The 15,359-nt window shown below is 36.3% G+C and overlaps 1 protein-coding gene across 1 annotated transcript in view; it reads left to right on the forward strand.

Moving 5' to 3' along the window:
- Nucleotides 1-15,359, forward strand: part of MALRD1 (MAM and LDL receptor class A domain containing 1) — a gene marked incomplete at both ends in the record, with an annotated part of 238,466 nt that overhangs the window by 11,053 nt on the left and 212,054 nt on the right. The window contains 5 exons of the mRNA XM_084210137.1: nt 1,363-1,457; nt 1,539-1,700; nt 5,661-5,754; nt 9,306-9,449; nt 12,975-13,132. Of these exons, the coding sequence (XP_084066263.1) occupies nt 1,363-1,457; nt 1,539-1,700; nt 5,661-5,754; nt 9,306-9,449; nt 12,975-13,132 (653 nt within the window). The remainder of the gene's footprint in view (nt 1-1,362; nt 1,458-1,538; nt 1,701-5,660; nt 5,755-9,305; nt 9,450-12,974; nt 13,133-15,359) is intronic.

Here is a 15,359-nt window from a genome sequence, read left to right on the forward strand (position 1 = left end):
TACATCCAGAGGAACAGCTTGGAGTCAGGGACAGGGCTCTGCAGAGGAACCAAGCCATCTGTTGTGGGTAGCAGCAATACCCTTGCAGCTGGCAGCTCTGAAAGCGCTGCCTGAGCAGCCAGGAAAGGTCTAAACCTGGGGGCAGCATGGCCATTGCCCTGGTAGCAGGCTGCAAAATGCTCCTCTGTGGGGAATTGCTCAGCTGGCTCCAGCCCTGAGCTGGGCTGGTGGTGCTTCATCTGGGGCTTTCCAGTTCCACACAAGGATGAGAGGTCAAGATGGGTAGTTTAATAAATTAAGTAGTTAGATGTTTTGATCTATCCTCTGGTATTTGGTGAGTGTATTAATCTATATTTTTAGGACTTTTTTTCCTCTAGTCCTGCTTGGCCTTTTTTCTCCTTCATCTTCCTTCTTTCATTAGTATGTTAATGTCAGAGGACAAGTTACTTGGCGTTGTTCAGGGTTTGGGAAGGGGAAGAGAAGAGAAAGGAAGAAAAAGAATTAAAAATGAATTGAGTATTTTTCTATTCTTTCTTTTCATCTTGCATCCTTAGCATCTAACATCTCTGAAATCTTTGTGCTCAGGAGGGGCCAAATTTTGACATACAGTATTTGATATCCTGAAATAGGGTGGTTGCCTTCCATCTGTCATAGGATCTGAAACAATATTGTCAGGAAGAGACATGATCAGTCAAAGGGCGTGGCAACAACCGTCGTTCACTGACTCCTCTTGAGCTGTTACACTTTCAAGTGAAGCAAGGACTTGCTTTGTAAATGAAAAATATTGGCATCTTTAATGGTAGCTTTGAAATTACTAATACAACTTTTTATGTTGCGAATATACAGGAACTCCACATCTTTCTCTCAAGGCAATTTTCCAAGCAGCCAGAATCCAGACACCACCCCTTTTTAACCTATAAATACACCACAGTCTTTTCTCCCATGTTCCACACCTCCTCAAAGACCTGAACTGTCCTGACAAGTGTGTATTGTTGTTTACAGCAGTTGGATGTTTGGGCATGAATTATATTATGTACTCAATTACTAGAGCTTAAAGTCTTTGGATCAACTTTCTGAGTTAGTCTCACTTTGTCCCAAAATGTTGAGTATTCAAGACATCACCACATGAAATGTTTTGGAATCCTGCTTAAAATTTTAGCTGGAACATGGAGCAATACCATGACAATACTGAACATGGAAAAAAGCTTGGATCACAATGGCTAGAAGTGCTATTAATCTTTTCAGGGGAAACAATTCCAGTTCACTTTTTAGTTTTTAATTTATATGTGTGCATATTGCTCTCCTTGTTTTATTGTTTTTTCCCCAGGCTTCTAAGTTTTCTATTTTTATTCCTTTTAATAGCTTATTTCCTCTCATTTTCCTCTGAAATGCAACCCTCTTCTGCAGCTTTAAGGACAAGCGTTTTCCTTCCAACTGATGAAGAACACCTTTGCCAGGTATTTTGGTGCACATTCTTTGCATTACACTGTTTGCCATAGTATTTCCCTGGAATAATCAGACCTTCTTCTTTTTCCTAGATTAGATTCCATTATTGGGTCAGTCAAATGAGCAGAACATTAATGGTGGGGCTTCAAAAGGTCTCTGAAGATACTGTTACAAACATTTGGCAAGTTTCAGGAGAACTAAGAAATCAGTGGAACGTACATACCATTACGATCAATAGCACCGAAAAGTTTGAGGTTAGTAAATTGAGGTTACTCTAAAGAACCCTTCCTAAATGGTTTATAAATGGCAGGTCTTTTCAGTAGGTCAGCTTTAAATATTTTGTAATTGGAAAGAAGGCACTATCATGAGGTAAATGAGAAAAAAAGCCATTTTGATGATCATAGTTTGCATTAACAAATACAGCTGGTTCTTAACTCTTAATGTTAATGGTGTCAGTGATTAACACCATGTCTTAATGGTGATAATCACTGACACCAAACTTTGCATAAACTGTTCATGTGTCTTAAATTAAACAGTCTCATTGAGCCATAGATTATCTACCAGCCCACAGAGGTGAGATACTTGTGATCTTAATTTCAATACAGTATTCTCTTAGCCTCAGTCTAACTGGACTGATAAACTCAAGGCTTCATTTATATAGGAATCTGCATTTTATCCTATGAGATACTGTTTTATAGAGGTACCGCAGGTGACAAACACTGTATTTAACTATTAATTGCAGCTTTGAGCCTTTGTCACAGAATACATGCAAATAGTTTAATTTTGCTCAAAGCTACTGAAAAGCAATGCAAATGTCATAGACTATTTAAAAGTTTTTGCATGTGCATTTACAAAAAACATTAGCACAGTAAATGTAACTTAGGGCTATAATATTGTGGGTGATGTACATTCACTGCTATGCATAACACTGGAGAGAAACTGGGGAACTGAGAAGAAAATGAGAGGCCTTTCCTGCCACAGCAGTTACTGTGAAGTTGCTTAGCATGCAAACCTGAAGGCATGGCAGCAAAACCTCGTTTCCATAAACCAAAATGAGTACCATAATTACTTGGCTTCCACATTATGCTAAAGCATCCAACAGGTTCTTGATTTTTGAAGTAATACTGGCCTGCTTAACTCTTCTGAGAATGTATATGGAAAAATACCTGTACCCAGTTTAATACAAGTGTCAACATTGTTATTGATCAGTAACTTACCTCCACCTGATAAGAGTGTATGTATAGCAATCTGAGGTTGTATTGGAAGGGCTTCCTTCTAGATTTAGTTTTTCATAATTGGTATTGCTTGGAAAACTGACTGAGTCTGACAATGGTTCATATAATATGGCATCTACTTCCTCTGAATTGCTAGGTCCAATCCTAATTAGATTATTGCTTGCAAACCTGGTTATCCTTTGGTCTCTATCAAGTGATCTGATGGGCAGAGTCCAGAGGCTGGTGTCAAACTTACTGCAGTAATCATTACAACTGACCTAAGAAACACAGCTCAGAACCTCACAAATCCTAGAATGTGAAGCTGAGCAAATTTTCTTCTGTCTGCACATTTTGCTTCGGTGACAACTTGCAAGATATCACTGTCATACAAGTGAATGCAATTCACTTGCCCTTTTGCACTTGTTTTCTATGACAAGCCTACAGGGATACCTGTGGCATTTTTCAAGATAAAATTTTGATTATTAATGTTTCTATGGGGAAAAATTATGGTAGACAAATAATTTTTATTTGGATGTGCAAATCGTTTTGAAATAGGGCGCTTTAGTACTTTTATCAATCTTAAAAACACATTTGAAGTGAGATTTTAGTTAAAATCTACCTCTGAATCTCCACTGCTTATTTTCTTTGCTCATTTTGATGTTGACTGTTTAACAGTTATGTCTCTTCCTACTAAGAGTCTGGATTATATTTATGGAATACAGAATTTATTTTGGCATTTAAAAATCTCCATTTTATGGAGTTCTGAAATGCAGAGATTGCCTGTGGTATTGAACAGGCAATCTGAAGCAGAAAGCTCAGTATGTCTGTTTGGCTGAGTTTTGGAGAACTGAATCATGGTATTCTCTCCAAGCTACTTTTCCTCTGATTAACTGAGAACAAATATCTGTCTTCCAGACTTCATTAAGGAAAAGTGTTCTAAGCTTGGGGTATATTTGTGTCTTTATGCTTGATTCCTGCTTTACCTTGTGCTTTGCAGCTGTGCTTTGCAGCTGCTCCTGTGGCTGCACTGTGGAGCCAGCCCAGCTCGTGTTTGATCCCACCTGCACCTTCCATGCCACTTATGCAGCTGCAATGTTCATTTGATCTGGCACTCACAGATATTGCATAGATAAATATCATCACAGTTATTGAGCAAATAGTGCAACAAAGACTTTTTTTTTTGTTGCTGAATTGTGAGCTTAAAGAGCTCTAGAATGTGTGAAAAGGAAAATGGAATGGCTCCTTTCTGGAGTAAACTTGGGTGTGAGTCACTTTGGTTATTACTGGAATGAACTTAGGGAAGGTCAGCTGGGTGTCTGAATCAGATAAAGCCTGGATAATCTTTCTTAGACACAAGAGCATCTGGAGGCATCTAGTAATACTGTCTTCTGGAAGTGGGAAAGTTGAGAGACTGCTCATGAGTTTTGAGGAAACCCAGGTTCACACAGACTTTGTGTACTCTGATGGAATATGAGCTTGAAGCAGCCTCTCCTTTTGCTCCAGCAAAGTGAGCTAGTCCTTCTTTAGCATTGTCTAAATCACTTTTTCTCACTATATAATAAAATCTGACTATGAAACCCCAAATGCAAGTTATAAGTAGATATATATTTTAAATAAAGTTATTAATAACTAAATTTTGTGTTCAAAATGAAACATCACAGTGTAAAGGTAAACTATTTGTCAAATCCTTGATATGAAATAATATTTCTGGTGTTTCTAATTATAAAATAGTTCTGTATATTGCTTTAGGAACTTATTTGTCCTTCTTGTGGTGATGTCATGAAAGTACACCTTAACTGCACATATCATTGTAGCAGAATTCAAGAATTCAGAATACTGTTTTCTAAAACAAATCAAATGAGCAAATTTCCCAGATGGTGCATTTCATTCACATAAGCATATTTTTGAAAGTGGTATGGCTGCCATTCTTGTGCAAGCCAACTGCAGGTTCAGTAAAACAAAAGACAAAAGATTACACCCCTCAAAAAAAAAAAAAAAAACAATTTATAACATAATGGTCAAATAATGGGTAAGTTGTGTCATCTTGCACAGGGAGAAAATCAGTTCTTGGTAATTTATGGATTTTCTGCGTTTTTGGGCTGTTGCTGAACTCTCAAGTTAATGCTTGAAAAATTATTGCTAACACCATGAATTCCTTAATAAGAGGTAGAATGTACCTCTAGGTAGATTGTGCCTCCAAGACTCTGGAAAACCCTGGAACTGTTTCATCCCAAGATGTGGCTAGGGAATATTTTAAGGAACGTTATTCATAAGATTGATTTGTTGGGTTGTTTTGATTGGTATGTTTTTGTTGTGTTTTCCCAAGGACTGTGATTGAACAGAAAATGTGTAAAAGCCTGTGCATTTACAAATGTGGATTGATATCTGCCCTTAAGATGGAAAAGTAAAATATTTGTAACTTCTTGTGTACAGAAGACTTTGGTGGGGAAAAATAAAACCAACCCATTGTTGTAACATTAGAATAACTGTCAACCAAGTACCCATCACGATTTGTTTTGCCTAAAAATGTGATGAAAGGCTTCTGAATAATGGGGGTTTTTTTGGGGCTTTTTTTGCTCTGAATTTTCTCCAGGTTTTTGAGAAATTCTGAAATCAACCAGAAAATGTTCATATTTGTAGTCTATGGCGGAATAATGGCTTGATAAAAAACAAAACCCTTTGTGTTCTATTCTTTAACTGTCATGATCCTTGCTTAGATTTAAAGGCATTTTATTGTGATTTTCAGATCCTTCCTGTTAAATTCTACTTTAATCTTGAGTTAGATGATTGGACTACCTATCTGTGCTCAGGTAGAAAAGCCCCAGGTGTGTCAAAAAAGCCAGGATGATAATCCTCCAAAATTGTTAAATGTGTGATTAGAGTTCTCATATTTCCAATAGATACTCCATGGACTTGACTGGCATATATTGTGTGCTTTTTTGTTTTGTCTCTGACACTGACAAACTCTGTTTCTTGTTGATTTGCTGTTAATCTCTTTAGGTTATCTTTTCGGGGATGGTGGACACACAGAGACAAGGTGAAAGTGTTGCCATTGATGATATCACCTTTAGTGAAGGATGTTCTATAGCACATGGTAAGAATACCAGTTTTTCAGGAGCCAGGTAAATTTACATTGTCTTTTCTTTGGATGAGAAGAGAAAAGACAATGGAATTATTTTGCTCTTTTAGCTCTGTAAGTGTTTTAATTTTGCTAATTTTCATTTCCCTAAACAATCTGTCTTTTCACATCTAAACACAGTTACAAAGACAATACTTTAACAAATCTGATACATTATAAATGTAGGGGTCAGTGGGTAAAAAAAGATTTACTGTTTTTGGCTGAACAATTGATATGTTCAGCCAGTTCAGGCAAAGCTTTGGAGCTGACTGGGAAGATTCCCAAGGCACTCGTGTATTTCTAAATGCAAGAAGGTCCTGATCCTCAGCTGTGCAGTGGGGTTGTGCTGTTCTGCTCTGCTACATCCAAGAGCTGCAGTGTCAGGCTGGTCATCTCTGCAGTCAGACCGTCCCTGCATGTCAGGAATCTTCAGCAAAACATTTCCTATTTCCCTTTTCAACCCAATGTATTTTCATGGAAAAGGAGTGCTACCCATCCTAGCATAAATTAAATTGCTTGCTGCTCTGTATTACACAAGAGTATTGCCCTCTGGCACCTCTGTCACATCCTCAGGTGAGTGCAGTTTTGATTCAAAGCACCTCCTTTGTTTTTCTTTCTTTTATTCTTGGCATGGGCACAGAGGGTTTAGACTCTAAACTTAACTCGAGATATTAAAAGCAGTGTTTGACACAAACCAAGCTAGGTTACATGGTTGGTTTTGTGTGTACCACATGGGTATCAATCTGTTAGAGTGCTAAGAAATTTCAAGCAGATCACATAAAAACAAGATACAAACCATAATTTAATGATGCCAGCAGGCATATATATTTTGATTTTTATAATTCTAGAAATCTATGCACTTGTTTAATTCTAGAAATCTATGCACTTGTTTAACCAGTTGCTGTTTGTAAAAATACACTGACTTTTTCAACAAAGTTCTTCTAAAGCAAAAAAAAAAAAAAAATCAAACAAAAAACCACAGCTATGGGATGAAACACTGTCTCAAAGAGATGGAAGAGGAAAAAAAGGAAACTGATGTATGTTTTCACCATATCTTATAAATCCAGGTGTTAAATTTAGCTTACATGGCAGCTGTTGAACTCCACGCTGTGCCTCACAGATTGAGCTGCTGCACTGTTGAGTGCCTCAGGTGTATTCTAATAAGATCCAGTTCTTATCCTGTGTTTCCTCATTAGGAGAAGTCATCTTCATTAGGTGACATCTAAATGGCTCACAGCAGCCAAAAAACAGGGTCAAAGAATCTTAATTTTCTCCCTGAAAGAGAAATCTTACTACTGAACATTTTCCAATAATTAAAACAAAAGGTCATACTAATGGTTGGTTGAATTTGAAATAATTTTTTCACTAGTCCTTATGGAATGTTTGGAAAAGTAGACTTTTAGCAAAAACCACTTTAATTTTATGAAATCCCTAGTTAAAGCTTGCATTTTTAATGTACTCCTCATGATTTTTAATCCCAGTACAAATGCACAAAAGAGATTACCTGGGCATTTGTATTCATTAGCATGGCTATGATTTTATGGTTGTGAGTAAAATATCTTAAATTTTTGTGCTTTCAGGAGTTTCTTGATGCAAACTGTGATGCTTAAAATATAAAAGTAATTTCATTATGCTTTAGGTTCTTTCTTCCCTTCTATCTCTCCCCTGTCTCCCAAACTGCCCCACTTCAGTCTGTTGTCCAGTTCTGCTAAAGACTAAACTTCATGCATTGAAAAAATGCAAATGAAATCCTAACATCAGAGCAGCAATTTAAGATGCTCTACAGTTTGTAGTTTCCCCAACAGCTGCCACATAGTTTGTTATCACTCAAAACCCCCACAGCTCTTTATCATACATTTGAGTATGGGCTACAGGAAAAAAGTCCTTGGCTGTAAAATAGAAAAGATGAAGTTATTTTCTGAAACACACATAATGCAAAATCTCCTTTACTTATACCTTAAGTAGACCTTTTATTCAAGGCTTCATATTCTTATCCAAGTGGCTGCTCTGCAGAATTCCCTTTCAACTTCCAAAAACTTACATATGTGAAGAATTCCACTAAGAGTGTCCTTCTGAGCTCTATATAGAGATGAAAGCAAAGAGCTCCAAGGCATGAAAGTGGAATTCTATAAGGGAGAATGAGGCTTTTGTCCTCCTTAAGTCACTTTTAATACACAAGTGACAAAGCCTCACTGCAAATATATGTTTTTTTCAGTAAGTAATTATTTATGTATTACTTATAATGTCTAAATTTTGACAAAAATACAATATGAATACTTCAACTGACAAAATCTTAAACTTAATTCCTTAGTTAATTCTAATCCTGCAAAGACGTAGACTTTAATATTACAGAAGCAGGTATTTGAGGTGAACTGCTACAGGGATGGGTGTCAGAAAATCCAAAATACTAATCTTATGCTGTCTGACATGCTGTGGCATTAAGAGCTAGAAAACGGGTATTTTGACAAAACAAAAAAACTCTCAAAACTATATAGAATTAAATTAAAGAAAAACCCTACAGAATTATTCAAAATGTTTCGTATCAGTACTTCAAAAGTGTTAGAAGATCTTGATTCCTTTTCAAAGAGTTTGCAAATTGTTTTTGCGTGTTGAAATTTGACAAAATCCATCCTTTTCCAGACCCTTGTGGAATTTTGCATTTTCCATGGGAAACAAGGTTTGGCAAGCTCTTTCCCACACAATACACATGGTTTGAAAACAGTGCACATTTATTCAGCACTAGAACAAGGAGGAAATGAAAGGTTTTCAGCGCTGCCTGGACAGCCCATTTCACTGAAGTGTCAGTAATGTGAATAATACAATGTCTCTCAGATGATGGAGACAGTAACATCTATGTAAACTAACCTGAAACTGTTTTCACCATACAGTTAGGAATCTCTACATTTTCTCTGAGATATCCTGACTGCTATTTAATAATGTGACTTAACCAGGAGATTGCCTTTCCCCTGCAATAACATTAAGAAGTGGAACTTCCATTGTCATAGTGCAATCCTGCTTAAAATCCTGAGGCAGCTAGATTAGTCGGGCATACTGTTAAAAGCTCTTGAAAATATGTGGTGATACATTCAGAACCTTTCTGTCTCTAAAAAGAAGTATTCTGTTACTAGCATTGTGGAGATGTTGCTGCGTCTAACTATTAAAACTGATTTTTCTTTAGCTATCACCTAGAAAAGTAAATAGGTATTTCTTATTATTACATGTCAGTTTTTATGTTACCTAGCAACTCTCACTGCAGAATTGAATTAATGAAAGTTGTGATGACTGGCTAACATAAATAGCACTCCATTGCTTTGAAAGAAGCATCTGTCTTGAGGGAATGATTTCTTAGAATATTTCAAGGTGGCAGGCTGAAGTACAGGGCAGCAATCAGGGATACACAGGGCTTTTGAAGCAACCTTTTGAAGAGGCAGAAGTGTTGCCAAGGAGTTTGATAAGCATAGATTTCTAATGGGGAATAGTCTCATAAAGAATTACTTAAGAAGTGATTGTTCTTCTTTGTCTTTTAGTACCACAGATTTCCATTTCTGAGCTTGGCATGTGTGAGTGGCACTCAGACCAGCCAGCTGAGCCTGCTCGGGGGGCACGGCTGCAAGCCGGGCACAAGATTGCCTCCTGTTCCTTCCTGAAAGATTCCAGCAACAATACTGAAGGTGGGGGTTTAATTTATCTCAAAATTACTAGCTGTCATGAAGAATATAGTGCTTTTCATGGCAAGATGGTGCCTCTGCCAAAACAGACCAAAACTACAAAAAGTACTTGTATGTATTTTGTACGTAAATTAGGTTTTGTTTTGGCTGTTTTATAAGGACATCATGAACACTCCTTCTGGTAAGACATAAAATATTTTATTTTAAGAATTAATGATTTTTTTTCAGGTATTCATGAAATATTTTAACATAAGAATTCTATTATAAACTAATAGCTGATTTATTCTCCAGTTTATTCTTTTTATGGGATCTGTGAAAGAATTTGTTGAAATTAAATTAAATCAAATCAAATCAAGTTCATCTATGCCCCCAGCCCTTTTGTGTGTGGTTTTCTGTTTTGTTTGGATTTTGATGCTTGGCAGTTTGACTTGTGTACTACTCTACTTGAGCATACAGTCTGGAACTTCATTTTAAACCTTTTATTAGGGCAAATGTAAATAAACAATTATTCTAGAAAATAGTGTCCTACCTTTAAAATCAATAAAGTTTGTCCAGATGCAGTTTTAAGAAGAAAAGATCATCACTTGTTTTTAAAATCTGCATATTATGTGTTTATGGGTCTATGGGGTGAGGTTTTTGAAAGCTTAATGATGTAAATCTCTCAGTGTTCTATTGTGAGATGGAATTGTCTTGCCCTGCTAAGTGCTTGCCTTGTGTACTGAGACTGCCTTCAGAGGGGTCAAGTGCTGCTAGTTGTAAGAGTAGAGTTTGTGATCCAGCTTTGATTAAGTGATAGTGTGGAGATTACTGCTTGAACTTTGAACCCATAGAAATGGAGCACACCTCACTGAAAAAGCTGAATGAATGTTAGATATTGTTTTTATTTAAAAAAAAAATTAGCATGCATTTAAATGCATTCTAGTCACCATAAGTTCAATTACCATTAAATAGCAAGGAAAAGTGCCTGAGTGCATATACTATGTTAAAATTAATTTTGCTGGTATGGATAATGGAGAGCATAGAGTAAAGCAGATTTTTTTTCCCCTTAAATATGAGGAGAAGAGCCATATCACCTTCCAATTTCCACTGGGATATCTAACAAAAAAGAGATTTTTCATTTGATTTTATTTGAAAAACTCCCTGAAAGTCATTGTATCTGTGACACACCTTTACATGGCATATTAAGGGCTAGTAATGGGTAAGGGTTTCCCTTTTAAGGCACTATTGAGAACACAAAAGTTACTGAAATTCTGTAAGGGCTTTTACAGGAATGTGTTACAAGCACTGTGTATGGAAAGAGAATATATTTGGAAATATTTCCTGTAGAGGTGCTTGGGCATTATTGTATGGATATGCACAGGCAGCTGAGTAGGCTGAACTTCCCCAGCTGCTTAGGGAAATTCCCTGTGCTTCTAAGTCATAAAGAAAAATGAAAATGTGTGAAGAAACAAGCATCAAAACAACAACAGAATTTAATTCATCATTAACTCTGAAAAGTGTTGAAAAAACTGAACTGTGATTGCTGACTTCTCAATACATTCAGTATTTCTATTCATGCAGATGTGTTGGGACATAAATGAAGAGGTTGAATATAAAAAGAAATTCTATAAACTAAAGACATGGTATGCAAACTGTAAAAATACCATGCTTAAGGCTCAAACTTGCAACACAAATAGAGCTTGACTAAGCTTTATGTTATTTTTGATCAAAGCTTTTACTTCTATAAATAGAAGAGAGTTAAGAAATAAAATTATAAAGAAGAGGTCTATAAACAACTACATTTATAAAGAAAAGATTTCTTACAGCCTTTGATAATCCTTCCTTGCTGGTATCCCTAAATTTAATAAAATTCTTTCTGTCCTTGGCAGACCTTTTTTCTTTGTTTTTTTATTGCTTTGTTTCTCTAGTATTGCATTGTAGGCAATTTATCTATAATTTTTACTCATAATTTCTCTCGTGTCAAAAGTTCTTACAGAGATTTTATATTCCCCGATAATACTGTTTACAAAGTACTTTTTTTGTTGTTTTTTATTTTTTTCATGTATGTTTAATATATGCCCTCCCAATTTCCATAGTTTGTTTCTTACATTGGATTAAGCAGAAGCAATCACAGTGCTAGCACAAAATGCATTCCCTAAAGTAGAGTAAGCATGCTTTTTTGGATACAGGCTCATTCTGGATGCTCCATAGGACTTTGGTTTATCTAAAACACAGCACTTGCTTTCTTTTAAAAAAATCATGTCAACTCCTCTTTGCCCTGCTTTTAAAGATTCAAGTACTTGAAAGGAAGGAGGGAAAAGAATGTTAATTATCACTGGGCTCAGAAACTAAAATTGGTTGGTTTTACAATGGCATCAGAGAACTCTGAAGTTAGATAAACAACTGGTAGCATATCTTCTAGCACTGCATATCTCCCTTATGCACAAAAAAGCAGTCATAGATGTATAGATGCTTTGTTCATGTCTGTGAAAGAGAAATCTTGGTTAAATCTACAATATTTTCTTCTATAAAGGTTAGTTGCTGTGGCATGAAGTTATGAGCTTAACTCCAAGGAAATTTCCAGAATATATTACAGTGGAAATCATTGCTTAACACAAAGAGTAAACAGGCAACAAAAGGAAAATAACACAGTTCTTTATGAAAATGGGCAATTTTCTTGTGAAATGACACTTTCTTCCTTCACCTTGAGATTATGTAATATTTGTATTTGAGATAAGTTTTATTTAGAGAAATAAACACAGAAACTGCAGACTTAAAACCTTTAATCAGTCCTTGTTTATTATTTTAATAGTTGCTGTAGAAAGGCAACAAAATATTCAGTGACTCAGGAGGCAGGAGAAAGAGCTGATATATTTAGTAAAAAATTATTTAGCCTTTTTATTTCTGAAAACTAATAGACACTGTTGAGGGGATGGAGAACTCCTTAGATCTCTGTAGGAATGCTTTTATAAGGGCCAGTAGGTCAAGAAGAGCATAAATTGCTTTTCTGCATCACATGGAAAGACAATATGCTTCCAACGTTTTGTTGCAGAGTTCTGTCTGAGGAGTAAAAGACCTTGATTACATGGTGGAGATGTGACTGCTTCTTGTAGCAGCAGTGCAGATGACCTTTATTTCTTCAGCTGTTTTTTAAGCATTGCTGTAAAAAGCATATTTTCTGAAAACCACAGTGGGAAGAAAGCCCAGTTTCCACATATATTTGTCATTAGATACTGAATGGTTGTAAATGTAAGGAGGCTGAGCTGGGACTTCTTGCAGGTTTAAGCATGCAAATTAAAACTTTGAGATACTATCAACTGATGTAATTCATGGTTGCTGGGGCTGTCTGTGAGTAAAATGAATTTATGTATTTATCCATTTAATAAGAATCAGACGATATCCAAGTCACATCATGGCGTGATGATCAGATTTCATTCTTGCTGGAATGGGTCTTTGGTGTAATTACATAAGAGCAGTGCCTATTTTTAACAACTGAGAAAAAATAATTTGTGAAGAAGTGACCTTTATGTCCTTTCCTTTTTTCTTCAGGCCATTTTGAGTGGTTAGAAGCCAATGACAAGGCATTATATGAAAAGGCCCATCTAAACAGCTCCATGTGTCATTGTTCCAGCAAGAATTGCCATTTTCAGTTTCATTACTCCATGGCAGACAGCAGTGTTCTCAAGGCAGTACTGCTTATGAACCAGGTAAGTAGAAAAGTGTCCATTTCCAAAAGTTTAAGGTATTTCAAGAGTTCATTTCCAAAAGTTAAAGGCAGCCCAGGTGTTACCAGACAAAATGCAAGATACACCTGCTGCTGCACGCCTGTCCCCTGAGTGAGTTTGTGCAAGACCTTAACTTGGTTACTGGTTTTCCAGTAATTCCACTGGTTTGTGCAATTGCAAAACCTGGGTGTTCACCATCTCAGCTATGAACTGATTTGAGGGTGAATGTTCTGCAATAAAGCGTCAAGGACAAACCCAACCATTACAGAATTAAATCAATTGCAGATTTTAGGGGGGAAATCTATAGTAACAGCTTTTCTAGCCTTCTTCCTGTCATGGAATTAAGAAAATAGGTGCTTTTGTCTATGGAGACATATTAAAAAAGTTGTTGGTTCAGGATAGCTGGAAAATTCTTGATTAAACACCTGCTTTGCTTTGCCCAAGTGCTAGAGCAGTAATTTTTCTATTCTTCTCCCTATTAGTAGATAAAAGAGCCCTGCCAGTATGAAACACAAATGTCAGCTGAGCATTGCTAACTATTTCCATCTTTCTTACCTCCCCTACCTTGAGAGACTTTGTACTATCAGGATGTTCTCTTTTGGAAGTCTGGTTTGATAGGTCAGTATTGATGCTTTGCACTGCTACTTCATGAAAGCAAGATCAGTAGAGCTGCTCTCATACAGTTAATGGCTCTCATATCTTGATGCTGGAGGTGAATTCTTATCACCCAACAGTATACATATTTAAATATTAGATCCACTTCATTCACAAAGATTAGAAGCTAAAACCCCAAAGTGTAACACAATAAAAAGGCCTTAAAATTAGGACAGGTAATGGAAACTATTTATTTCTTTCTGATTGTGTCTTTGAATACTCATGAAAATAACTCCAGGCCTTTGCTCATGTTTCATTTTAAAAAGTTGTATTTTTCTATGACTTTGTCAGGGAATTGTAACATATTCAGTGTTCTGGTCAGAATGCATGGATTTTTGTGCCATAGTAGCTGCCAATAAATCCCCAGGTATGACACTCACAGCAACCTTGAGACAGACTAGGAATATTGATCTCAGCGTTCACCTAAATAGCATCAATGGACCCAATTCAAGAGTTGTTTTTTCCTGAAAACAGAGAAAATTATGTAAGTGAAAATGATAAGAAAACTGACAAATGAGTTCCCATAGAACTGGGAACCTAGACTGAATTAATTGATAAACTGATCCTTACATGCTCATTAGAAGAACATTTTCTAGCATTTATTACATCAGTCCCCTCTGTTTCCACAGATTCTCTTAGCCCTACTATGTTTTAGTTATTGGATTTCTCCTTTGATCAAAAGTGTATTTACTGCACACAGACTTATTTAAAGATGATGTGAGTTACTCATACTACAAAATTTGCCAGAAAAATCTTCAGGAACATAACCTTCTGCTGGTAGTTTCAGGAAAAATAAAACAACATACAGCCTCATATTGAAGACTTCTTAAACTGAAATGAAGGGAGAGTTGGCTTTTTCACATTTTGCTACTGAATCATTGGGGTTTTTATGAAAGACAAATGAATCTTCAAGAATAGCTAACAGTAAGAACCAGAAATGAGGGCTGCTTGTTCTGACCCTGGAAGACAACAGAGCTGCTGTCCTGGAAGCTGTCATTCAAAACAGCCTCTCAGCTGTGTGTGCCTTGCAGTTTCCTGCACATCCTATCCCTGTATTTATTGATCAAAATCTCTTGTCTTTGAATAACTCTTGCTAAACCCCAGCACTGACAGGCCTGACAAACCTGGAGACTGGATTCTACCCAATGTACAGTTTCAGTACTGTTCTTAGAGGCAAGTGACACAGATGTAAATTTATCTCTGGCCTTCCTCATTCTTTCAAGAGAGAGAGCAAAGATGAGTGAACATATTTTCTAATATAGACATTGTGGTATCAATTGTAAGACAGGGAAATTAAATTGCTATTGGGTATGAAGAAGGATAAGGAAAACTGACTTTTTTTGTCAACACTAACCTGTTGTTTATTTACATTTACTATGCAGTCCATGATAATCTGCAGCTTTTCCTCTTTTTTTGCTGGTTTGCCAAACTGCTCTTCATTAAACACTACTGCATTTGACTATTTGATTTTTCTTTCTTAATTGCGTCTCATGTGCCTTTGAACTTTGCTTTATTGGTTTGGAAACTGGTTTCTGCATACTGAGAAAATTTTAAA

This window comes from Fringilla coelebs, assembly GCF_963513975.1.
Source record: "Fringilla coelebs genome assembly, chromosome: 1".
NCBI classification, from domain to species: domain Eukaryota; kingdom Metazoa; phylum Chordata; class Aves; order Passeriformes; family Fringillidae; genus Fringilla; species Fringilla coelebs.